Source organism: Mustelus asterias, chromosome 7, assembly GCF_964213995.1.
Source record: "Mustelus asterias chromosome 7, sMusAst1.hap1.1, whole genome shotgun sequence".
NCBI lineage: Eukaryota > Metazoa > Chordata > Chondrichthyes > Carcharhiniformes > Triakidae > Mustelus > Mustelus asterias.
The window spans coordinates 65,972,064-66,000,050 of NC_135807.1; the positions used below are offsets into that span (position 1 = coordinate 65,972,064).

General features: G+C 44.8%; 1 protein-coding gene across 2 annotated transcripts in view; it reads left to right on the forward strand.

Moving 5' to 3' along the window:
- The window catches only part of rgs20 (regulator of G protein signaling 20), a 64,705-nt gene that overhangs the window by 17,843 nt on the left and 18,875 nt on the right, over window positions 1-27,987 (forward strand). The window contains exon 2 of one of the 2 annotated variants that reach the window (XM_078216176.1): window positions 13,755-13,841. In XM_078216176.1, coding sequence (XP_078072302.1) covers window positions 13,755-13,841 — 87 coding nt within the window. The remainder of the gene's footprint in view (window positions 1-13,754; window positions 13,842-27,987) is intronic. The other variant, XM_078216177.1, reaches the window with a different exon arrangement.

The following is a 27,987-nucleotide window of genomic DNA, read 5'->3' on the forward strand; positions in this document are numbered from 1 at the left end:
TATTTAAAAAAGAAAACTTTATGTTCTGGAGAAATTGCTTCTCATAAATTTGAAATTTGTAGAATTGAAGACTAACCACCAGGCATCTGATCTCTGATACAGACTAACAGCAGCCTCACTGCTGCACAGATTCTGTTTTACATGTTCACGAGAAAACAGTCAAAGATAAAACTTTGGCGTGAATCTTATGTCTTTTGGCGGAGGAGAGAGACCGACCTTGTAGTGCGCCATTCGCTGACTGCCACCCCCATTTTCAAAGACACCGAATAAAGAGTCTACCGGCCAATTAGGCCACCCAGTGGGATGCCAACACCACGAGGCAGGTAGACACAGTGCCCATTATGTCTTCAGAGAGACAGAGGGGTCAGCCTGGGAACTGAATGTCGATAATGGTCACAGATTGGTGGCAGCTGTGCAAGAATCAATAGTATACTTCCTGTTTGGACCAAGAAGACTTGTAAATCCATTGGACTATTGGAGTAGCAGCAGGTAAGATCTTGTTTTTCAATTTTAGTGAGTATTGTGCCAGCAGTGCATTACTCAGGACCCTTGCTCAGGAGGATTCATTTGAACAGACCTGTCTCTTCTTATGAATGATAAGTGTTTCATAAAAGACTCAAATTCTGCCCTTTAATTCTCTCTGTCTCTTCATAGAGGTTGTAAGGCCACCATGTGGTCCAGCGAATGGAGGGACCAGCTGTTGGACTAAGGACAGCCCCACACTTTGACGATAACTCCCTTTAAGTCCTCCTCAAGGCTGTGAGAGATTGGTGGCAGATACTCATGTCTGCTGACAGGAAGAGGAGGCCTCCCAGCTAGACCAAAGCAGCCTGGATGGAGGTTGCAGAGTTGGTCAACAGCCTTGTGGTTGTCCACAGGGCAGATTGCAGTATAGTGAAGAGCTGAATGATATCGTAAAATCTACTAGAGTGACTGTGTAGCTACTTTGCAGATGAACCTCAATGGAAGGGTGTTAGGGTGCGATGTACGTCAAGTGTGGGATTGTCTTATCCTGGTCAAACGCAAAGATGGTGAGAAATATTCATGCCAATCTTCATGGCAACATGGGGGATTCCGGGATGAGGGGGTGGGCGAGGGTATGTGGGCTTATGAATATGTTACTTAATGAGGATCATTTAGAACTGTTGGCTGTCGGTAAAGAGACGTTGGGAACACAATTGAAAGCATGAATTTTGATGGGTTTCGACTTTGAAGGTTTGCAGAATTTGGGAAGGAATGTATTCTCAGTGCTGAAGGTGCTGAGGTTTAAACCCTGGTTGCCTGTTGTCAGTGTGGTAGTGTGTGTTTTTAGGAAGTGTTTCTCTGTGAAGGCATCTCAAATGATGATGGTGCACTTCATACTCATTGCTTGTTTCCCCCACAGGTGAAATATCAGCAGCTGTTGCCACTAGCCCCAAAGAACCGATGGTAACCTCTGAGGAGGAGGGAACCTCAGAGAATGCAGCATCACACTCTGCCTCCTCACCTCACACCAAGCGCAGACACACCAACCTCGGGTGGGAATGCAGGAGGTGGATCCAAGGATCCACACACTGGTGAGAGTACATTACATTCTCCAGACCAGATGTTGGAGACTGAGGTAGAGCAGTCTGACACTTGGAGGAGTATTGGAGATGACCTTTCTGCCTCGCCCTAGGCTGATGACGAGCCTCTGGAATCAACTTTCAGGTAGAATCATAGAATCCCTACAGTGCAGAAGGAGGCCATTTGGTCCATTGAGCCTGCATCGACACCAATCCCACCCAGGGCCTATCCCCGTAACCCCACGTATTTACTCCACTAATCCCCCTGACAATAATTTAGCATGGCCAATCAACCCAACCTGCACATCTTTGGACTGTGGGAGGAAACCGGAGCACCCGGAGGAAACCCACACAGACATAGGGAAAACGTGCAAACTCCACACAGACAGTGACCCAAGATCAGAATTGAATCTGGGTCCCTGGCGCAGCAGTGCTAACCACATGGCAAATCCTGGACGTACTGCACAAGCTAAGTGGAGACATGGCAGAGTTTCCAGAGGGGTTGTGCGCACTGGCATGGACAGTGGAGGAGCCCGTGCAGACCATGAGCACTGAGATCAGCCTGTCCTCAGAATGTGCAGGCTCTACATCGAGAGACTGGTGACCGTCATGGAGAGCCAAACTCAGCAGCTGATGTGTTATTTGGTATGCGTTCTGGCCTCCAGTACATCACCTCTACCTGAGCTCCAGTGTCTCCAACCAAGGAAAGAGGGGAACCAGGCACCTGGCATCACAGCCAAGGCTTGGTTCCTCTCAGGAAAGGAGGGAGGGCCAAATGGATCAAATGGCGGTAGATGAGCAGTTGTTGTCACCATCAAGGGGCACCTCACAGGGCATTTCTGATGGAGCCACGTCTCTGCCCATCTACCATTGCCACAAATGCCTCAGTGTGCTACAACAACAAATGAGCTTCCTGCCACTGTGCAGGAGACTCCCAGCATGCCAGTGCTCTCACAGCCTCAGGTAAACAGAGGATACTCTCCAAGGTTATCCCAGACAAAGGGGCTTAAGGGTGTCTCCAGCCTGGCTGATGAGCAATGGGAAAGCACTGCACCATGGAACCCGGAAAAGATTGAAGAAAAATCTCATTAGTTACAAGTGTTTATGCTTAGTTTTGTTAGGTCTGAAATTGCTTGAATTATTTTGTCAATAAATAACTCTTCTTTGCACTTGTGGCCCTGGCTGCTGTTTCACATTTGTGATGTTCTGGTTTGGATCTGGATGGACTGCATGCTCTGAAGGATGTTTGTGCTTTTATGGGCCCCTCTGATCAGTCTTATTTGGTAGATCCACATTGACACATGCACAGTAGGCACTGGTGTTGATGATTGGGAGACGCCAAGAGAAGGGGATTTTGATTTGATTGATTTATTATTGTCACATGTATTAGTGTACAGTGAAAAGTACTGTTTCTTGCAGCTAAAATGGTCCAGGTCAAATTACGGTTGCTAAGTAAATTTGCACATTAACAACAAATCTCGTGTCTCCCTGGCATCCAAAGCAACCTGTGCACAGTCTTGTGCAGCTGTCAGAGGATGGGGCTCACTCCATTAGATCCTCCTCTATGCCAGAGCTTCCCCTCTCTGGAGCACTAGCTTGTGCATGGAGAGGCAGACTACAACCAGAACTGAGGGTTTGAGTAGGAGAGCATTGAAGAGCACTACCTGACCAGTCCAAAGATCTGACATTGGATCAATGCCATCCTTTGCATTTAGAATCTATTCACAGGGCAATGCCTCTGCGTATCGGCTGCTGTTCTCTCCCCTCCACTGACTCAGCAACAGGTTCAAAAACTTCCTGAACCACAGAGAGCGCCTGTTCTTCTCCTGTCCTCCTTACTAGAGCGAGAGCCTCCTCCGGAATGCACAATGCCCAACAATGGTGGAAATTTTCTGGTCTTGCACACTTCACTGTGGCTGCCAGCAAGAATGGAGAATTTGGCACTTGGCCAAATCTCCATTCATAGCAATCGGACCGGATGATCCCAGCCACAGGCGACATCAGAGAATTCTGGCCTATATCTCCCAGCAAAGGCTCAAAATGATTATGAAACTCACTAGTAAACACCCTCCTTCTCCAGTAGACTCTTCTGTTAAGGTGACCCATAGACCCATTTGCAGAATTTTTTATTGGCATTTGCAACGTCCCCTCATATCTAATGTAACTCCCTCTGAATGCTTTTCTGTGCACCCACTGGCAAACACCATGGCCAGCATAAAAGCTTAGTCGATTGGCTTATTAACAAGGTCAACAGCTTGTTAATCAGTGTTTTAAAAAAGGCGGCGGGTTACCAATTTCAGCATTGACCTGACTTCTATAGTATTGAAGATGTTGGGCTAGTGATCTGATGTCATCACTCCAGACTGTAAGTAAGTGCGGGGGTGGGCTAATAGCCAATGGTCCAAATTTCCTGACATAAAATTCACCTTTTAAGTTGGTAATATTTTCAAGTCTCTAATCATTTATAATTTGGAAACATGACATCCTTCAATTTAATTCCACATGGTAATATTTTGTTAAAAATTCATCCAAAAAAGCCTGTGGCGGACACAGAGTAGCGTTTATGTTTGATTTGAAGGAAGAGGATGAGGAATGACTTTATTTTAAGAATCTTGCCCTCCTGTTATAGATGCTTCCATGGCCTTATTCTATCCCATGTCTCCTTCTCCAGTATTGGTTTACTCTTTGTTCCCAATGTCTTTGCTTTAGCAGCTGTCATTGATGTAACTATTGCACCCTCTAGAATGCCTTCCCTTAATAAGTGTGCCTTGGTAATGCTGCCTGCTTTCCAAAACCTCTTCAAGTCTTCTCCTCCATCCTGTTTTCGCCCTTCCTTCTTTTGTCCTCCTCTTCAGTGTTCATCTGGAATCATACCTTACAGAGAATGTCCCAGACACCACCATCACCATCCCTGGGTATGTCCTGCCCCACCCACAGGATAGGCCAACAGAAGTGGTGGCACAGTGATATGCAGTCCTGGGAGTCCTCAACACCAACTCCCCATGAAGTCTCATGGCACCAGGTCAAACATGGGCAAGGAAACCTGTTGATTACCAACAGACAACCCCACTCCCCCCCATCAGCTGATGAATCAGTACTCCTCCATGTTGAACATCACTTGGGAAAGTACTTGGTGGCAAGGGTACAGAATGTACTCTGGGTGAGGGAGTTCAATGTCTATCACCAAGAGTGTCTTGGTAGCACCACTACTGACCAAACTGGCTAAGTCCTAAAGGACTTAGCTGCTAGACGTGTCTGCTGCAGGTGTTGGGGGAATTAACAAGAGAAAAAAACCTACTCACCAACTTGCCTGCCACAGATGCATCAGTCCATTAGAGTATCGGTAGGAGTGACCACCTCACAGTCCTTGTGAAGGCCAAATCTCATCTTCACATTGAGAATACCTTCCATCGTCTTATGTGACACCAGCACAGTGCTAAATGGGACAGATTTCAGACTCAAGACGAGACAACCATGAGGTGTTGTGGGCCATCAGCAATTGCAAAACTGTACTCAACCACAATCTGTAACTTATGACCAGGCACATCCCCGACTCTGCCATTACCACCAAACTGGGGAATCAACCCCGGTTCAATGAAGAGCGCAGGAGGGCATGCCAGCACCAGACAACACCTAAATATGAGGTGTTAACTTGGTGAAGCTGCAACACAGGGCTACTTGCACAATAACAGCATAAGCAACAAGTGATGGACAAAGCTAAGCGACTCCACAATCAATAGATCAGATTTAAACTCTGCAGTCCTGCCTCATCCAGCTGTGAATAGTGATGGATAATTAACTCACTGGAGGAGGAGGCTACACAAATATCTCTATCCTCGGTGATGGAGGAGCCCAGCACCATCAGTGCAAAAGATAAGGCTGAAGCATTTGCTGCAGTCTTAAACTAGAAGTGCTGAGTGGATGATCTATCTTGGTCTTCTCCAGTCGTCCCCAGCATCACTGATGCCAGCCTCCAGCCAATTTGATTCACTCCACGTGATATCAAGTAAAGGCTGGAGGCACTGGATATTGCAAAGGCTATAGGCCCTGACAATATTCTGGCAATAGTACTGAACACTTGTGTTCCAGAAATTGCCGTGTCCCTAGCCAAACTGTTCCAGTACAAATACAGCACTGGCATCTATCCAGCAAGATGGAACATTGCCCAAGTATGTCCTATAAACAAAAAGCAGGGCAAATCCAAACGGGCCAATTATCACCCCATCAGTCTACTCTCGATCATCAATAAAGTGATGGAAAAGTGCATCAACAATGCAATCAAATGATTCTTGCTTAGCAATAATCTGCTCATTAATGCTCAGTTTGGGTTCTGCCAGGATCACTCAGTCCTGACCTTATTACACCCTTGGGTGAAATATGAACAAAAGAGCTGAACTCCAGTGGTGAGGTGAGAGTGACTGCCCTTAATATAAAGGCAGCATTTGACAGAGTGTGGCATCAGGGAGCCCATCACAAAACTGGGGTCAATTGGAGTCAACCAACTCTCTGTTGGTTGGAATCATATCTAGCACAAAGGAAGATATTTGTGGTGATTGGAGGTCAATCATATCAGATCCAGGACATCACTTCAGGAGCTTCTCAGGGTAGTGTCCGAAGCACAACCATCTTCACCTGCTTCATAGAAAACATAGAAAATAGGTGCAGGAGTAGGCCATTTGGCCCTTCAAGCCTGCACCACCATTCAATATGATCATGCATTTTCCTTATCCCACTCCCACTTTCTCTTCGTACCCCTTGATCCCTTCAGCCACAAGGGTCACGTCCAGCTCCCTCTTGAACATATCTAACAAAGTGGCCCCAACAACTTTCTGTGGTAGCGAATCCCAGGTTCACAACTCTCTGAGTGAAGAAGTTCTTCCTCATCTCAGTCCTGATTTGTAGACAGTGACCCCTAGTTCTGGACTTCCCCAACATTGGGAACATTCTTCCCACATCCAGCCTATCTATCTCATCAGGATTTTATGTGTTTCTATGAGATCCCCTCTCATGCTTCTAATTTCCAGTGAGTACAAGCCCAGTCGATCCAGTCTCTCTTCATATGTCAGTCCTGGCATTCCAGGAATCAGTCTGGTGAACCTTAGCTGGACTCCCTTAACAGCAAGTATGTCCTTCCTCAGACTAGGAAACCAAAACTGCACAATTCTTAAGGTGTGGCCTCACCAAAAGGCCCTGTATAACTGCAGCAAGACAGCTTTACTCCTATACTCAAATCTTCTTGCTATGAAGGCCAGCATGCCATGAGCTTTCCTCACCACCTGCTGTACCTCCATGCCAACCTTCAGCGACTGTTCCACCATGACACCCAAGTCACGTTGCACTTCCCCTTTTCCTAAACTGCCACCATTCAGATAATAATCTTCCTTCCTGTTTTTGCCGCAAAAATGGATAACCTCATATTTATCCACATTATATTGCAATTGCCAAGTGTTTGCCCACTCAGCCTGCCTGTCCAAGTCACCCTGCAGCCTCTTAGCATCCTCCTCACAGCACACACTGCCACCCAGCTTAGTGTCATCTACAGATTTGGGGATGGGATATTGCATTCAATTCCTTCACCCAAATCATTAATGTATATTGTGAATAGCTGGGGTCCCAGCACTGAACCCTGCGGTACCCCACTAGTCACTACCTGCCATTCTGAAAAGGACCCGTTTATTCCCACTCTCTGCTTCCTGTCTGCCAACCAGTTCTCTATCCATGTCAATACATTACCCCCAATACCATCAGCTTTAATTTTGCTCAGTAATCTCTTGTGTGGGATCTGTCAAAAGACTTTTGAAAGTCCAGATACACAACCTCTACTGGTTCACCCTTGTCCACTCTACTAACCCCATCCTCAAAAAATTACAGAAGATTTGTCAAACACGATTTCCCTTTGGTGAATCCATGCTGATTTGGATCGATCCTGTCACTGCTTTCCAAATGTTCAGTTATTGCTAACCTGTCTATAATTCCTGGTTTTCTCTGTTCCTCCTTTTTTTAAAAAGTGGGGTTACATTAGCTTCCCACCAATCCACTGAAATTCTTCCAGAGTCTATAGAATGCTGGAAAATGATCACCAATACATCCACTATTTCTAGGGCCACTTACTTGAGTACTCTAGGATGCAGAACATCAGGCCCTGGGGACTTATACGATTTTAATCCCAGCAATTAATCAGAAGGGGACCAATATCCTGGGGGGTAAATTTGCTAAGGCCATGCAGGGAGGTTTAAACTGATTCGGGGGGGGGGAGGGATCCTGAGTAGTGGGGCTGAAAGTGAGGGATGCATGGATGGGGACTGCAATGCACGGCATTGCAGAGGTGGGGTGGAGCAGGGTTTGAAATGTGTATACTTCAATGCCAGGAGTATTCGCAATAAAGTGGGTGAACTTGCAGCGTGGATCAGTACCTGGGACTTCGATGTTGTGGCTATTTCAGAGACATGGATAGAGCAGGGGCAGGAATGGATGCTGCAGGTCCCGGGGTTCAAATGTTTTAGTCGAAGTAGGGAAGGAGGTAGAAGAGGGGGAGGGGTAGCATTATTGGTCAGAGATTGTATCACAGTGTCAGAGAGGAGGTTTGATGAGGACTTATCTGTTGAGGTAGTATGGGCGGAGATTAGAAATAGGAGAGGAGAGGTCACCCTGTTGGGAGTCTTTTATAGACCTCCTAAAAGTTCTAGAGAGGTTGAGGAAAGGATTGCGGAGTCAATCCTGCTTAGGAGTGAAAGTAATAGGGCAATTGTTATGGGGGATTTTAACTTGACTAATATTGACTGGAATTGTTATAGCTCTAGCTCGTTAGAGGGGTCAGTTTTTGTTCAAAGCGTGCAGGAAGGTTTTTTGACTCAGTATGTAGACAGGCCAACTAGAGGTGAGGCTATATTGGATCTGGTGCTGGGAAATGAGCCAGACCAGGTGCTAGACTTGGAAGTTGGTGTGCATTTTGGTGATAGTGACCACAATTCGGTTACGTTCACCTTAGTGATGGAAAGGGATAGGCATGAACCTCGGGCCAGTGGTTTTAGCTGGGGGAAGGGTAATTATGAGGCTATTAGGAGAGAATTAGGAAACATAGGTTGGACTAGGAGATTACAGGGACTGGGAACGTCCGACATGTGGAGTTTTTTCAAGGAGCAGCTACTGCGAGTCTGTGATAGGTATGTCCCTGTCAGGCAAGGAGGAATTGGTAGGGCTAGGGAACCGTGGTGCACCAAAAAAGTTTCTTTGTTGGTTAAAAAGAAAAAGGAGGCTTATGTTCGGATGAGACGTGAGCACTCGGGTAGTGCACTAGAAAGCTTTAGATTGGCTAAGAGGGAGTTGAAGAGCGAGCTTAGAAGGGCTAAAAGGGGACATGAGAAGACTTTGGCGGATAGGGTTAAAGAGAATCCTAAGGCGTTCTATAGGTATGTCAAGAACAGAAGGTTGGTTAGGGCAAGTTTAGGGCCAGTTATAGATGGCAGAGGGAAGTTATGTGTGGAACCGGAGGAGATTGGTGAAGCATTGAACCAATATTTCTCTTCGGTGTTCACGCAAGGGGACATGAATATAGCTGAGGAGGACACTGGGTTGCAAGGGAGTAGAATAGACAGTATTACAGTTGATAAGGAGGATGTGCAGGATATTCTGGAGGGTCTGAAAATAGATAAATCCCCTGGTCCGGATGGGATTTATCCAAGGATTCTCTGGGAGGCAAGAGAAGTGATTGCAGAGCCTCTGGCTCTGATCTTCAGGTCGTCGTTGGCCTCTGGTATAGTACCAGAAGATTGGAGGTTAGCGAATGTTGTCCCATTGTTTAAGAAGGGGAACAGAGACTTCCCCGGGAATTATAGACCGGTGAGTCTCACTTCTGTTGTCGGCAAGATGTTGGAAAAAATTATAAGGGATAGGATTTATAGTTATTTGGAGAGTAATGAATTGATAGGTGATAGTCAGCATGGTTTTGTGGCAGGTAGGTCGTGCCTTACTAACCTTATTGAGTTTTTTGAGAAAGTGACCAAGGAGGTGGATGGGGGCAAGGCAGTGGACGTGGTATATATGGATTTTAGTAAGGCGTTTGATAAGGTTCACCATGGTAGGCTTCTGCAGAAAATGCAGATGTATGGGATTGGGGGTGATCTAGGAAATTGGATCAGGAATTGGCTAGCGGATAGGAAACAGAGGGTGGTGGTTGATAGTAAATATTCATCATGGAGTGCGGTTACAAGTGGTGTACCTCAGGGATCTGTTTTGGGGCCACTGCTGTTTGTAATATTTATTAATGATCTGGATGAGGGTATAGTTGGGTGGATTAGCAAATTTGCTGATGACACCAAAGTCGGTGGTGTGGTAGACAGTGAGGAAGGGTGTCGTAGTTTGCAGGAAGACTTAGACAGGTTGCAAAGTTGGGCCGAGAGGTGGCGGATGGAGTTTAATGCGGAGAAGTGTGAGGTAATTCACTTTGGTAGGAATAACAGATGTGTTGAGTATAGGGCTAACGGGAGGACTTTGAATAGTGTGGAGGAGCAGAGGGATCTAGGTGTATGTGTGCATAGATCCCTGAAAGTTGGGAATCAAGTAGATAAGGTTGTTAAGAAGGCATATGGTGTCTTGGCGTTTATTGGTAGGGGGATTGAATTTAGGAGTCGTAGCGTTATGTTGCAACTGTACACAACTCTGGTGCGGCCGCACTTGGAGTACTGTGTGCAGTTCTGGTCCCCACATTACAGGAAGGATGTGGAGGCTTTGGAGAGGGTGCAGAGGAGGTTTACCAGGATGTTGCCTGGTATGGAGGGGAGATCCTATGAGGAGAGGCTGAGGGATTTGGGATTGTTTTCGCTGGAAAGGCGGCGGCTAAGAGGGGATCTTATTGAAACATATAAGATGATTAGAGGTTTAGATAGGGTGGATAGTGATAGCCTTTTTCCTCTGATGGAGAAATCCAGCACGAGGGGGCATGGCTTTAAATTGAGGGGGGGTAGTTATAGAACCGATGTCAGGGGTAGGTTCTTTACCCAGAGGGTGGTGAGGGATTGGAATGCCCTGCCAGCATCAGTAGTAAATGCGCCTAGTTTGGGGGCGTTTAAGAGATCCGTAGATAGGTTCATGGACGAAAAGAAATTGGTTTAGGTTGGAGGGTCACAGTTTTTTTTTTTAACTGGTCGGTGCAACATCGTGGGCCGAAGGGCCTGTTCTGCGCTGTAATGTTCTATGTTCTATGTTCTAATACAATTTCCTGACTAATAAGGATTTCTTTTAGTTCTGCCTTCATGCTAGATCCTCTGTCCCCTAGTATTTCTGGAAGGTTATTTGTGTCCTCTTTAGTGAAGACAAATCCAAAGTATTTGTTCAGCTGGTCTGCCATCTCTTTGTTGCCCTAGGAAGGTCATCAATGACCTTCCTTCCATCATAAGGTTTGAGGTGGTGTTGTTCACTGACAATTGAACAACGTCCAGCGCCATTCGTGACTCCTCAGGTACTGAAGCAGTACGTGTCCATATGCAGCAAGACCTGGACAATATCCAATGGTTCAAGAAGGCAGCTCACCTTCACAAGGGCAATTAGGGATGGGCAATTAGGGATGGGCAATTAGGGATGGGCAATGATGCCGACCTAGCCTGTGAAGCACACATGTCTTGAATGAACTTTTGTTCATCAGCCTGTAAAGCATGCTGTTGTGCCCTTCTCTACATGAGCAGCACTATGAATATGCTATTTAGAATCATAGAATCCTACACTGCAGAAGGAGGCCATTCGGCCCATCGAGCCTGCACTGACAACAATCCCCACCCGGGCCCTATCCCTATAACCCCATGCATTTACCCTTGCTAGTCCCCCGACACTAAGGGCCAATTTAGCATGGTCAATCCACCTAACCTGCACATCTTTGGACTATGGGAGGAAACCGGAACACAGAGAGGAAACCCACGCAGACACGGGGAGAATGTGCAAACTCCACATAGACAGTGACCCAAGCCGAGAATTGAACCTGCGTCCCTGGCGCTGTGAGGTAGCAGTGCTAACCACTGTGCCACCGTGCCGCGCATTTATCTGTATACAATGAAGTAACTGGCCTAACTGGTAAACAGTGAGGCACTAAACAAAATAAAAGTAGTCACAGGGCAAGTCATCATGAATCACTTGCTTATTCACCTCTTCAGTCACTAATAACAATGACTTTGGCAAAGGCCTGGGAGCAAGTAGACTTCCCTCCTTTGTGCCATTTGGTTTGGAGTTTGCAAGATGTAATGATTGGAGAAAATAACAAAAGGAGTTATTAACTTTGGAACTAAAATTTTACAGTCATTCAGGATGCACCAGAACAATGGTCAGTTCATCAAAATGAAACAAAACAAGCTATCCAAGAAACAAGTAAAAACTTGTATTAAACTGACAGAAATGTATAAGTGAAGTATTGTACGTGCATCGTGGACCATTGGTGTAGTCCAGATTAATTCGGTTAAATTAATAATTGTACTGATGTGCAGTGGAATTAGAAATTCCAATACTTCTTGAAGTCCTCAAAAAGAAAAAAAATCAATAAAAGTTCAGAAGAAGAAAAAAATCATAAGTGAATCCTTCTCTAGTGTTAAATTCCATCCAACCAATACATTTATTATTTATCATGTATTATTTCATCAAATAAAGCCTTTACTCATGCATACTGATTGAATTAGGCAACAGTGAGGCATGAATGAGTCAGGCTGTTACCCCATGATAGCAAACAAAACCTTCACATGACAAGTCATCCAGTCTTTTCCCTACGCACCTCACTAATTTCCCATGAAAATCAGAAGATTTATTACTCTGGTATTATCACTGCTCCTTATTAACTGTGAGCTCAGGTCGTTAACACCAAAACAAATACAGTACCTCAAATCCAGCACCCTTGGAACCGAGGCCATTCGAGATTTCAGATATTGACGGATTTGGGATTGGGCATTTTGGGATGTTGGCAGTTTGGGTCAGACCAGATCAGCTGCAGTAAGGGTAACTTGGAGAGCGGGATAGAGTGGCGCAAAAAACGGTGAAGCCAGTAACTAGTCTGGAGCTACATTGTGCCAATTTAATTCCGAGTGGAATTGTCCAAGCAAATTTAAAATTGATACAAGGAGCATAACAAAAATGTCCAGTTTTCGGACACTGCCAATTTTCATATAGCCGGATTTGAGGTACTCTACCTCAATGGTTAGGCTGCAGTTAGACTTTTCCGTCCAGTTTTAAACATATTCATCCTTCTGTTTCTGGCACCATGAGAATGATTTTTTAAATATTTCTTTTGAAAAACACCTATCTTTTGGTGGCAGTTTTCCAATGACTGCTTAAGAATTCTGAGCAAGTTCCACTCTCACTATTTCTATCTGTTGGTGAGATGATAACTACAGGAGATGATTCCAGATCATCACCAAAAGGAGATAAGGGTAATTTCTTTTCACAAATGGTTGTTAGAATATGAAATGCTCCCATTGGGGAAAGCAAAAGCTATGCTAGATTTTATAAGGGACATGAATCACAATTTGTTAAAGAAATGTTTATAAGGCCTAGGTAATGGAACTGAGCGATTAGCTCTGTTAAAGAGCTAGCACAGAGTCTGTGAATAGTCCTCTATGTTGTTAAATTCTAAGCTTCGATGAAGTTAAGTGCATGGAGACAGAGAAAGAGAGAGATAAAAAAACAGGAATTCATAGAATGGGAGACAGTCAGAAGAGAGAGAAGACAAGGAAGAGAACCTTAAAAAAGAGAGGGCGGGGGGTGTGAATGGAAGAGGAAGACAGATGCAAATACAACAATAAAAAATTAATGAGTCACAATGAATTTATAGAGTGGGAGATATGAAGAAGGATCATTATTTGATGAGGAATAGACAGAAATCTATTTCTATTTGTCTGTGAGCAATGCCATGGGAAATCAATTAGTGCTTATTACAAGTAACAAGAATGCTTCAGATTGGCTAGCTTTCTATTATCGCAACAGTTAATGAGTGACTACGACTTACAATTTAATTTTTCTTGAACAAACAGCAAGGCCAGATAATATTGCCAGTGACTGTTATTGATTTTGAAAACTACTGCACTAGCCTGAAGAAAACGCTTTGGAGATTCTTCTGTATCTTCATTTTCAGTAATCTAGAAGATTACGGTTGATCGGCCTGAATTTCTTTTGTGAGTAACACACCATTGGCATCTGCTCCTGTACCTAGATAAAATGATTTTATTTACTACCTTGCAGTCTTACTGTTAGGAATGAAGACGATGAACGAGCACGAAGAATGTCTCAGGAAGCTAGAGGAGAAAGCCTGCCAAACTGTGAAGAAAGGTACATTATTCTTTAACCAATTTCTTCTTGCACTGAAACTCGTCTTTGCTCTGTGCTCAGTACTGCTGAAACATTATGAAGCAAAAATAGGCATATTTTTACCCCAAACCATTGCGACTCTGATACAGAGAGCCTACGTTGCAGCCCTGAGGTTGGAGCTTCAGCCAAACATGGTGGGTAGAGTTTAACTTATGGTGCCAACAGGAAATGGCTGGTAGCAGATTGACTGCCTGTTATATACCCCCAGCTATTCCTTTCCATTGGTTTCAAAAAAATGAAAAAAAAATCTACCCAGTGCTGTTGTAATGAGAACAGAAAATGTAGAAATATACAGCACCTGAAAAAAAAATTAGTTGATGTTTTGAGTAGGATCTTTCGTCAGAATTTGATTTCCAGTGGCTGTGTTTCCTTGTATCCCATTGTGGCCTCTCCATTCTGCCGCAATCCTGCTCTAGCACCAATGTCACTTGAATATTTCACTGCCATTCTTTTATCAAGGGGGGTCATGAAGGGGTGGAGCATGAAGGAGGTGCATGTCAAGGCTCATGAAGGGGAGGCATGTGAGAGGTCATGGAGGGGGACATGTTGGGGGTGTTGAAGTGGGGGGGGGGCATGAAGGGGATCATGAAGGGTGATCCATTGGGAGGGCCCCAATGCCCTGGTGCCAGTGATCTGTGTCGGGGGAGGGAGTGGGGAAACATGCCATCAATGAGGGGGCGTCCCGATGTCTGTGGGATAAGGGAGGAGGTCTCCCACTGCATTGTGAGATGGGGGCACCCTTTCAAAATGGTGCCCGATCGCTTTGCAGCCAAGCTCAACGGTGTGTTTAGGCTCTGCCCCTCCCAAAACCTGTGAGCAACTCACCACTCTCCCAAAAAACGATTGAGTGTGGGACGATTGCAGTCCGGTCCACGCTGGACAGACTGGCACGGATCATTCCAGTTTTCTCGCCGTCATGTCACTTTATCATTTTTGGGAAAATCACGGCCCAGATTTTAATGGCTGTGTCAAACCAGCGGGAGGTGATGCAGTGTTTGCTGGTGGCGGGATTCTCTGGTCTCGCTGCTGTCAGTGGGAATTCCCAATGATGTCACCCCACGCTGGCGGCAAACCTGCAGGCGGGGGTGCATTGCCGGCGGGACCAGAGAATCCTGCCGGCGTGAACGGCCGGAGAATTCCAGCCTTTAACTTTCGGTGGCAGCAGAATTGAGCTGTTTCCCACACCCGACTCCTGATTTTCCTTTATGTCATCATTAAAAATGAAAATTGATCCTATTGACTTAAATGACACAAAACATAGGGTAGATTTGAAGGGACAGACAATCCACAGCCAGCCATTTTCTGAGTCCATTGAAAGTTAAAATCAGCCTCTACAGCTCCTAAATATGGCTGACCTGTAATTGGTGGTATAATGAGTAACTAAATACTGAGCACTTTATGTCACATTTTATGTGCATGTATTTCAATAACGAGATAAAGATTAAAGGATTGATTTTAACTTTTGGCAGAGGTAGTAGCAAAATTTTACCTGAGCATACACTTTGCCTTGTTTTCCTTTCCAGTGTGAAAAATCAGCCATAGTTCATAATGAATGGCAGATCCATGACCTCTGACTTCCTGCTGCTACTGAAAAGTAAAATCAACCCACAACTGTGTTAATTTGATTTGAAAAATGGCTAATTCTAATGGGTGAAAATTCCTAATAACACAGGATATAAAATGCTGTTTTCAAATATTTCTGTGGCAAAGACTTAGGTAAAACACTGGTTGATAGAATTTTTTTAACTCAGTCAAAACTACTGATTTATTTACAGGGGACTAACTTATTTACTCTGAGAAAATGTATTTACTTTTCACTAACTTCCTCAATAAAACTTGTCTTCAGATACACAAGTTTATTTAATTGATGTTCTAGGGGAAACTACTGTTTCCAGGACATCACTGAACAACCAATAAGGCATTAGATTAATGGGCCACTGTATTCAGGATATTGAAGTTTTGAAACATTTTAGTGAGGTGTAGTAATCTACATTCCTGTATATTATTGATCTAGATTCAAGAGAGAATGAGTCAATTATCCTTTTACATTCTATGCTGCAAATAAATTCAAGCTACGTACACAATAGGATTCCACCCCTAATGGTATAACTAGTTTTATTTTCACCCAATTAACTTCTTCCTTAACCAAGGCTGATAAATAAGCTTGTGCAAAGTGTAAAGATAATTTTATTTTCCTTTCACTTTCCACTTCTGAATCTATTCCGTAGCATTAGCAAGAAATCTATGGAAATTGATATCATGACATGAAATGTTCTAAGTTAGCTGTTCTGAATGAGGAACATGGAAATTAACCATGCTTTTTGCAAATTCATAAAATCACACATTGATTTTGCTCAGTTTGTATTTAATAACACAGCAGCTTCTGGACATTGGACATTGTTCATTACACATTTAAAAAGTACAAAGCAAATGTTAGTGTTTCCACTGTACTAAACATAAAGCAGGCAGGTGAGTTTCTTCAGTCATGTACAATTTTGGAGTTTTGCACTGTGGAACAGCGATTTTCAAAAGCCCAGTTTCCAAAAGGTCACTTTAGTAATGAAACTTTCCAGATGGAATTGCAACTTTGACTAACAGAATATCTCCCCAAGTAATTACACAAAAAAAGCCTTTAAATATATATTTCTTGACACCTCAAATGCAACCCCTTTGATAAAGGGAGAAAATAAGGTATTTGTCCAACCAGCTTCAAAAACACAGATCACACAGAATATTAGATCTGAATCAAAGCTAACGGCAGAATGCAATACTTGCACAGAATTAAATGTGTGTTTTCTGTGCATGATTCCCCAGCCAAAACTAACGAGTAAAAAAATTATCAGCGGTGGCACAGGATTTCCAACAACGTACTCACAGTGAGCACAGGTCCCGTCCTACTTGGAGCATGGGACGATAGGTTCAGCCCTATTTTTCAGATTCTGAGCATGTAAAGTATGGTTTAGGCATATTTTCTTTTGAGGAATTAATGAAGAAAGATGAATGAAGCTAAATTATTTATCTTCGTGGTTGTCTTCAATCTTTAAATATAGTTTACCCATCCTAAATATGTTTCGATAGGTTCATCGTACTCTTTGGAGAAACAGTGGAAACATCATTCCATGAATTTTAAACTCTAAAAGAGTGATTGTCAAACTTTGTGCTCCCAGAAGGGTGCCTCACCCAGGGTGGCACATACTTCTTGCATCTCCTGCACTTGCATAGAAACGTACTATGGGAAGGAGAGGGGGTACTGGGGGTGATTGAGGAGTGAACCAGGATGCCATAGAGGGAATGGTGCCTTGAAACGTCTGAAAGGGTGGAGAAGATTTGTTCAGTGGTGCATGTGGCAGAAATGGCAGAGGATTAACCTTTGAATTAAAAGGTTGATGGAAGGTGAGGGCAAGAGGAACACTATCATGGTCCTGTGAGAGAGTGGAAGGAGGAGGGTAGAGTGTGGTAAATGGGACAGACAAGGTCAAACATGGTGGGGAGTATATGGGAAGCATTATTATGGAAAGATGCAATATAAGAATAGATGCAACAGAGATGGAGAAACTGGGAGAATTGAATGAAGTCTTTACAGAAAGCAAGTGTATTCAAGATTGCTGTGGGAGACAGTGAGCCTATAATAAATATTTGTTGGTAACAAATCGTTCTCGAGTCTTCAACCAGAAGAAACATCTTCTCAGCATCTACCCTCTCAAGCCCTCTCAGAATTTTATAGGTTTCATTGTGATCGCCTCTTATTCCTCTAAACTCCAGAGAGAATATGGGCCAATCTACTCAATGCGATGAATTTTTCAGTTCTGTCCACTGCAGAAATCATAGTGGGTAAGATGGAAAATTTGGCGGACCGTTTATAGGTCTGTTAACCTCGGGCAGGAATTGCCGGTCTCAGGGCGAGTGTGACCGGAAAATTCTGCCAAATTTCTCCTATTGGCCAACTCTCTCTGTCCAAGAATCAATCTGCTGAAATTTCAACACATCTTCTCTAAGGCAAGTATATCTTGCCTTCGGTATGGAGACTGAAGTTGTACACAGTACACTATGGACCCGATTTTACCAACAATTTGCGCCCGCTTTTGGCGGGGACCCGTTCCGCGCCCAAATCGGGCACAACGACAATTTAAATGTATTTGCATGCATTTAAATTGAATTAATGAACTGCCCGCCCAACTCTATCAGCATTTCCCCCTTTACCACTGCGTTTGCCGATCCGGAACCGCGCTTTTAGGCACCTGCTAAATAAAAGTCTGAGTCGGGTGCTCCAGCCTCTGAAGAGCACGGTGGGGGGCAGGAGGGAGGCGGGTCAGATCATTCTCTGGTTGGAGGGGAGAGAAGGGGAGTGTGGTCAGATCGTTGTCTGGTTGGGGGGGTGGAGGAGAAGGAGGCAGGTCAGATGTATCTCTGGGGTGGGGGGAGGTGGGGGGGAGGTGGGTCAGATGTTCCTCTGGAGGGGAGGGGGAGTGAGGCCAGACCATTCTCTGGGGGAGGGGGAGTGAGGCAAGTTCATTGTCAGGAGGGGGGACATGAGGCCAGATCGTCATCTGGGCGGGGGGGGGGGGGGGGGGGGGGGAGGGGGGTGATCCAGATCGTTGTACACGGGTGGGGTGGAGTGAGGCCAGACCATTCTCTGTGGGGGGGGGAGGGAGTGAGGCCAGACCATTCTCTGTGGGGAGGGGGTGAAGGAGTGAGGCCAGATCGTTGTCTTGGGGTGCGGGGGGGGGGGGGGGGGGGGGAGGGAGTGAGGCCAGATCGTTGTCTTGGGGAGGGTGGGGGCGGGAGTGAGGCCGGATCATTGTCTTGGGGGAAGGGGTGGGGGAGGGAGTGAGGCCAGATCATTGTCTTGGGGGTGGGGGGGGAGGAGGGAGGCAGGTAAGATGTATCTTGGGGAGGGGGGCAGATGGATCTCTGGTGGGGGGGGGCAGATGGATCTCTGGTGGGGAGGGCATATGGATCTCTGGTGGGGGGGGGGCAGGGGGGTCCGCTGCCACTCTGCAGGTGATCGGTGGGGGGGGAGGGGGGCAGGGGTGGCGATTGATCTGGGTAGTGGGGGGGGTGAATAAGGGGGGGGACACACACATCACTGTCCCCCTTATCCACCACCCCCCAGCCTGTTTAGAACCTCCATTTCATTGGCATGGAAGGGATTAATTCTCTTTGGATTATCTGTAATTGTGGAGGACAGGTTGCTGTTTTTTTCCCTACTGGACATTTGGAGCAAGTAACACTTAAGGAATCATTTGCCATACATTAACTTTACTTCCTGGGGATGAGACAATCTCCCCTCTCGTGTTCAAAGGACTGAGGTATCACAATTGGTAGACCTGGTATCTCCTAAAACTTGAGAGAAACAGAATTAATTTTGGGTCTAAGGGACCCTTTTACCTTTCTTCAGTTCTGTAGAAGGGTCCTTTAAACCTGAATCATTTACCTCTGTTTCTCTTCACAGATGCTGCCAGACCTGCTGAGTTTATCCAGCATTCTCTGTTTTCATCCCAGTCTACTCCCCCGAAAACATAGATAGAGCGAAATTATTTTCACTGCTTGGAGAGTCTAGGACTCGGTGAAATAACCAAGAAGTTAGATCCAGGCCTTTCAGGAGTGAGGTTAGGAAACACCTCTTCACACAAAAAACATATAAACATATGAAATAGGAGCAGGAATGGGCCACACAGCCCTTCGAGCCTGTTCTTCATTCAATAAGATCACATCAATGTGCTCAATTTGGTTTCCTAATGATTTTATTTACCATTTGTATAACTTGCTCTGTATTTTAATAAAACAGAAAACTGTACAGAAACTTATCAGAAATTACTTATATTGACAGTAATTTTGTCAATCAGTGGTATTTGGTATTTCTTTTTGCAGAAAATCTGTAGAATCAGCACAGAAGTAGATTTCATATTAACATTATTACCCTTAAATCTCCCTGTCACTTTGTAATTTTCTTCATTTTATAGGCTATGTTATTCACCTCACTATAAAACAACATTTCAAACAATTTTATTCAGGGTTTGGTGATAATAAAACATTCAGTGAAGGTAAAGGGAATAACATTTGCAAACACCAATCACGTTTGAATAAACATCATCTGATCAAATGCCACACAATCAAACGGTACATGATCAAATCTCCAAGAGCATCTCAAACCAGACTTGGCAACCCTACTCAGGCACAGGCAGAGATGCCAATGCTGTGGGGGGTGGCCAAAAACTACCTTTTGGATGAGATATTAAACTGACTTCCTGACTGTTTGCTCAAATGAATGCAAAAATCCCGTAGTGGGTTTTGAAGAGCCGCCGAGTTGTCTTGCTGACATTTATCCCTCTGCAATCAGCTATAACAGAGAATCTGGTCCCTTACCTTGTTTCTGTTTGTGAGATTTTGTTGCATATAATTTACTGCCATGGTTGCCGATGTTACAGCAGAGTCAGATGAGCTTCATGCATGAAGAAGTGGGGGACAGACAAAGAGAGATGCACAAACCTTTATTCACAGTCTAAATTACCTTTTTAATTTTATCAGACAATCCGTAATAAACCCTGGTGTTTCTCTATTTCTGATTTTGTGTTAAAGTTGTCCTGTGAGAATATCCATTGTGTAACTTCTTACTTTCCATTGTATCGACTTCTTTAATGTCCCAAGTATTCCTGAGACTATCTTCTTTCCCGTTTACTAGGCAAATTCCATAAAACCAGAATTCAAGAGCGAATCAAGGCTGTAGATTCAGATTGCTTTAGCTGGTAGCACTATCATCTCTCAGTTTGAAGATTCGAGCCGCAAAATTTGATAAGTCCTAAAAATGGGTGTGGGGATTGTGGTGCGATAGGAATGTTACTTACATAGCAGGCAGCACACAAACTTCATTTAAATAATTGGAGCATACAACCACTCAGAAGCATTGATAGCAAGTCCATTTTTCACACATCTTTAAAAAGGGACATTGTCACTATAGAGTTCGGTAAAGTTTCTCTCTCCATCTGTCTGGTCGAGTGGCTGGATGTCTTCAGGTACAAAATTGAGAGAGGCTAGTATGATTCAAGCCAGCCTATGCCTCTTAAGCAAGGATACATTTTCAGCCGGAGAAGATGCCGGAAATTATTGTAAAAGTAGATTCATCTGGGAAAATCACAAGAATGGTAGGTACTACATGGCAGAGAATGGCCAGCAGGATTTGCTGTTGCTGCAGAGGAGACCTTGCTTGAGGGGGTGCAGAGGAGGAAAATGTTATATCTCAGATGAAGACTCAGCTGAAGATTTTGATGGTGTGGCCTGCAGAAGAAGCCTGATGAGTTTGTAAACTCATCACCCCTCCATCAAAAGATGGAGATGTTCGCTGATGATTGCATAATGTTCAGTACCATTTACAACTTCTCAGATACTGAAACAGTCCATCCCCATATGCAGCAAGATCTGGACAAGATTCAGGATTGGGCTGATAAGTTACATGTAACTTTTGTGCCACACAAATGCCAGGTAATGACCTTCTCCAACAAGAGAGAATTGAACATTACCTCTTGATATTCAATGGCATTACCATCAATGAATTGCCCAACAACCACATCCTGGGGGTTGCCATTGACCAGAAACTGAACTGGAATAGCCATATAAATACTGTGGCTTCAAAAACAGTCATGATGTGGAGATGCCGGCGTTGGACTGGGGTAAACACAGTAAGAAGTTTAACAACACCAGGTTAAAGTCCAACAGGTTTATTTGGTAGCAAAAGCTTTTGCTACCAAATAAACCTGTTGGACTCTAACCTGGTGTTGTTAAACTTCTTACTGTGCTTCAAAAACAGTAAGAAGTTTAACAACACCAGGTTAAAGTCCAACAGGTTTATTTGGTAGCAAAAGCCACACAAGCTTTCGAGGCTCTGAGCCCCTTCTTCAGGTGAGTGGGAATTCTGTTCACAAACAGAACTTATAAGACACAGACTCAATTTACATGAATAATGGTTGGAATGCGAATACTTACAACTAATCCAGTCTTTAAGAAACAAAACAATGGGAGTGGAGAGAGCATCAAGACAGGCTAAAAAGATGTGTATTGTCTCCAGACAAGACAGCCAGTGAAACTCTGCAGGTCCACGCAACTGTGGGAGTTACAAATAGTGTGACATAAATTCTGATTCTAGGATCGCATGATAAAGACTCAGGAGGAAAAAAGCAGAAATATTTATGTGAAATAGTGTGACATAAACCCAATATCCCGGTTGAGGCCGTCCTTGTGTGTGCGGAACCTGGCTATCAGTTTCTGCTCCGCGACTCTGCGCTGTCGTGTGTCGCGAAGGCCGCCTTGGAGAACGCTTACCCGAATATCAGAGGCCGAATGCCCGTGACCGCTGAAGTGCTCCCCAACAGGAAGAGAACAGTCTTGCCTGGTGATTGTCGAGCGGTGTTCATTCATCCGTTGTCGCAGCGTCTGTTAGGAAGGGAGTTCCTGTTGGGGAGCACTTCAGCGGTCACGGGCATTCGGCCTCTGATATTCGGGTAAGCGTTCTCCAAGGCGGCCTTCGCGACACACGACAGCGCAGAGTCGCGGAGCAGAAACTGATAGCCAGGTTCCGCACACACAAGGACGGCCTCAACCGGGATATTGGGTTTATGTCACACTATTTCACATAAATATTTCTGCTTTTTTCCTCCTGAGTCTTTATCATGCGATCCTAGAATCAGAATTTATGTCACACTATTTGTAACTCCCACAGTTGCGTGGACCTGCAGAGTTTCACTGGCTGTCTTGTCTGGAGACAATACACATCTTTTTAGCCTGTCTTGATGCTCTCTCCACTCCCATTGTTTTGTTTCTTAAAGACTGGATTAGTTGTAAGTATTCGCATTCCAACCATTATTCATGTAAATTGAGTCTGTGTCTTATAAGTTCTGTTTGTGAACAGAATTCCCACTCACCTGAAGAAGGGGCTCAGAGCCTCGAAAGCTTGTGTGGCTTTTGCTACCAAATAAACCTGTTGGACTTTAACCTGGTGTTGTTAAACTTCTTACTGTGTTTACCCCAGTCCAACGCCGGCATCTCCACATCTTCAAAAACAGGTCAGAGGTTGGGAATTCTGCAGTGAGTAACTATCTCTTGACTCCCCAAAGTCTGTCCATCATTTGCAAGGCACAAGTCAGGAGTGTGATGGAATACTCTCCACTTGCCCAAATGAATGCAGCTCCAACATCACTCAAGAAACTTGATACCATCCAGGACAAAGCAACTCACTTCATCACTACCCCATTCACTGCCTTAAATATTCACTTCCTCCACCACCATTGCACAATGGCAGCAGTGTGCTCTATCTACAAGATGCACAGCCTCAGTTCTTTCAACAACATCTTCCAAACCCGTGACCTCTACCACCTGGTACAATGGCAGCAGTTGCATGTAACGCCAGCACCTGCAAGCCACACACTATCCTGACTTGCAAATTTATCATTATTCCTTCACTGTCGCTGGGTCAAAATCCTGGAACTCCCTTCCTAACAGCACTGTGGGTCTGTCTACCCCACACGGACTCCAACAATTCAGGAAGATGGCTCATCACATCTTCTCAAGGGCAGTTAGGGATGGGTAACAAATGCTGGCCTAATCAACAATCCCCACTTCCTGTGTAAGAATGACACGGAAATGCTTGACGCATTTTCAAAAATCATGTGGTTAATGTCAAGGAGCATGGAAACGTTTGGCACCAACTTGGCGCAGGACTTTGTGGAGGGTGGATGTGGCAGCCAACAGGAACATTTGTGGACTCAATCAAGTCGCAACTTCCATTGCAGCATAAACAGAAGCCATACAACATCTGTGAATGCTCAGACTGATTTCTTGCAAACTCAGCTTGCTGCTATAAAGGTTCAGATTAGTGCTACCATAGCTGTAGATACTTATATTCAATGAGGCTCGCAGGGTTATGCAGATGTCCAGCAATCTGTACTCTAACACATTACTAAGAATAATGAGGTACCACTCCATGTGGTACATGTTGCTCCATGGTGTTGCTCTCTTGCCTTTTCTTCTCTATTTAATTGATTACATCTTCCCACACTTGATCCCTTGCCCCAACAATTTAGTTTAGAGCCGTCTCTACCGTCTTAGTTATCCAACTCACCAGAACATCATCCCAGCACAGTTCAGGTAAAGACCATTCCAATGGTACAGCTCTCCCTTTTCCCAGTACTGCTTCTAGTGCCCCATGAATCAAAACCCATTGCTCCCACACCAACCTTTGAGACACTCACTTGACTCCCTAATCTTATTTACCCTACTCCAATCTGCTTATGGCTCAGGTCATAATCTAGCTATGCTATGGTCAGTTTGCTCATCCGCCCAGCAGGCCCCACATTCATCCAACAGATTTCAAGCACCTCAAAACTGTTGGACAATTTCAAAGGCTGAGGCTCCTCCACATCTACCTTCTGGGGGGATCCCCATGCTAGCCTCACACACAGTCACATCCTCCTGTCCCTGACCACTGAGCAAATCAGAAGACCTGATCCTAAGTTTCCACTCAAGTAGATAGAGCTGTGAAGAAGGCCTATAGTGTGTTAGCTTTTATTAACAGGGGGTTGGAGTTTAAGAGCCGTGGGGTTATGCTGCAACTGTACAGGACCTTGGTGAGACCACATTTGGAATATTGTGTGCAGTTCTGGTCACCTCACTATAAGAAGGATGTGGAAGCGCTGGAAAGAGTGCAGAGGAGATTTACCAGGATGCTGCCTGGTTTGGAGGGTAGGTCTTATGAGGAAAGGTTGAGGGAGCAAGGGCTGTTCTCTCTGGAGCGGAGGAGGCTGAGGGGAGACTTAATAGAGGTTTATAAAATGATGAAGGGGATAGATAGAGTGAACGTTCAAAGACTATTTCCTCAGGTGGATGGAGCTATTAACAAGGGGGCATAACTATAGGGTTCGTGGTGGGAGATAGAGGAAGGATATCAGAGGTAGGTTCTTTACGCAGAGAGTGGTTGGGGTGTGGAATGGACTGCCTGCAGTGATAGTGGAGTCAGACACTTTAGGAACATTTAAGCGGTTATTGGATAGGCACATGGAGCACACCAGGATGATAGGGAGTGGGATAGCTTGATCTTGGTTTCAGATAAAGCTCGGCACAACATCGTGGGCCGAAGGGCCTGTTCTGTGCTGTACTGTTCTATGTTCTAAGTGGTCTGACTGTCTCCTGGAACAAAGTGTCCAGGTAACTTACTCCTCCCTGATGTATCGCAGTGCCTGCAGCCCAGCCTCCAGCCCAATGACTCTGAGCTAAACTCCTCAAGCTGGACAATTGCCACAGACATGTTTTCCCTGGATCACAATGATGTCCAGGAGCTCCCACATACTGCAGCCACAAACATCTTTATTAGGTGTTAATTAATTTATATTTCTTAATTAATGTATAATGAATAAATACCACTGCTCCCAATCACCTTTACTGCTGCCGGTAAACCTTACTACAACTAAGAAAACCTTACAATTACTAATAATATACATGGGTTTTGAAGATAAACAAGGAAAGTATTAGCAAACCAACCACTTATCTATATACTTGAGACTGTTTCCAGGTCTTCATTTCACCCATTCTTCTGGGTGTTACCGCCTGCCTCTGGAACCTCTTTTCTCTCTCTATTCATGGTGTTACTGACTGCTCGGTGTCCTCTTTTCTTTTATTATTTGAGGTAGTGCTGAAATGTGTGAGTAAGATCTGAGACTGTTGGTGAGAATTGAGGTCGCATTCACTGACACTGCTGTCAGACATATTGATCACAGCCAACCCGGCCAGAAAAGAGTTGTGTTAGGTGCCCCCTGTTGTCCTCCTCTGCCTTCTCCACTGGTTCCTGCTCCTCTTCCTCCTCCCTCTCTGGTTGCAGTATAGCTGATGGCAAGCGCCATGCCCTCATGCTGAGGCAGTTGTGCAGCATGTAGCAGACCATGACATATCTTGACACATTCTGTGCTGAGTATTTCAAGGCTCCTGCAGAGCAGGGCAGGCTACAGAAGAGTTGCTTAAGCACCCCAGTGCTCTGCACAATTACATTTCTCATGGCAGCATTGCTTTCGTTATATGCATACTGCCCACATGTTGGCTTGGCATTGGAGTCAAGAGCCATGTGCTCGCAAATAGTCCTTATTGCCCAGCAGTTTGTAATGGTGGCTGAAGAGCAGATGATACTCTGGAATGGGACAGATTGTAGGCACCATGAAAACTGCCGGGATACCAGTATTGATCTGCATGGTACGCTGTGTATGGTTGTACACCAACTGGATGTTGAGAGGGTAGGTTGGATTGGACCTAGGAGTAGGTAGTTAGGGGTTGTGGTAAGTGTTGGAGGCGGGGAGAATCCCACTGAAGTGGGGGTGGGGGGGAGGGAGCGGAGGTTTAGTCAAGAGGTGGGCAAGTCCCCTGGGTGTTCAGGGGTTAGGAAGAGTCCTGTGTGAGGTCGGTGTGGGTGTGTACAATAGTTATACAGAAGAAGCTAGAATCATAGAATCGAGAAGTGGTAATAATTCTTCGAAACCTTTTCTGGGTAACACTGATATCACACAGTTGGAACCATCTGCAATTTAAATCACATTTTCATGTGGTTCCCAGGGCAGGGCAACTGTCCAATTGAAGTTGCACTTCCCAAGCAACAGTGTGCAATCTTTACCTGGGAACGTCTGGTGAGTTGGGGAGGGGGGTGGTGGGGCTGGCAACACATCTTGGGGTACCCTCCAAATATGACACCCGGAGAGCTTGGAGGTTACGGTCAATATGTTGAGACGGTTAGATGGCCTAGTCTTACCAAATTGAATATTAAATTTCAACAATAAATGTTAATTGCTTCATATTTTTAGTTGTACTTTATGGAATTGTACGGGCTTAAATCCAGTGATTTTACTGCTCATGCCCCCACTGCCCCACTCCCCCACCCCTCCCCCCACACCCTGCCTCCATTACTAGAGTTTCCAGTCTGAATAGACAACATAGAATATGGCTGCCCTGCTGTGACTATTTCTTGTCACTTATACCATAGCAACTTCTAACATCCAGGATTAGCAGGGTGTCATAAAAATGTAAAATGGCTGCCATAGCGTGTTATTTCAAGGGGTGATCAATACATTGGTGCTGCTGAGCAATGAATAAGTGAATCACAGAGTGAGCCAGAAATACTGTCAGCCACATGACACTATTGTTAGTTCCAAGGCCTCTTGTGGCCTTCCATCTCCCAAGGCAGGCTCTTCAGTATAGGTCTTTGACAATTCAGTGTGGAATATGTGGAATCTGTTGAGTTAAGGGACAGCCAAAGCTACCTTCCATCCCTATTGCTATCCCCCCACCCCACTACTCCTGCTCCACTCCCCGCCTCCCCCATCCACCACCCCACTGTGAAATAAAAGCAGGATTCCACCAAAATGGAAAATGCCACCTGAAGAATATATAACATACATAGGCTTTAATGCAGAAGACAATTTAGAGTCATAGAGCTTTACAGCACAGAAAGAGGCCCTTCAGCCTATTATGCCTGCACTGGCCATCAAGCAGTTATCTATTCTAATCCCATGTTTCAGCATTTGGTCCGTAATCTTGTATGCTATAGTGTTTCAAGTGCTCATCCAAGTGCTTCTTAAATGTTGTGAGGCTTCCCATCTCTACCGCTCTTTCAGGCAGAGTTCCAGATTCCCACCACTCTCTGGGTGAAAATGTTTTTCCCCAAATCCCCTCAAAATCTCCCACCCCTGACCTTAAATCTATGTCCCTGGTTATTGATCTCCCGACTAAAGGGAAAAGTTTCTCCCTATCTACCCTTTCCATGTCCCTCATAATTTTGTATACCTCAATCAGGTCCCCCCTCAGCCTTCTCTGCTCCAAGCAAAACAACCCTAACCTAACCAGCCTCTCTTCATAGCTGAAACGCTCCAGCCCAGGCAACAGCAAAATAACAGTGTATCTTTACAATCATCACAGCTGTTACTGAGCCTTGTTATGTCGATGTGCCCAGGCTTGTAACTACAGATTCACCGCCTTACGTTACATAATATATATTGCACAGTGTTTGCAGATTTTACAGCCATAATACTTATAAACATACCAAAGCACTATATAAATTATGGGGAAGCTAGCATAACATTGT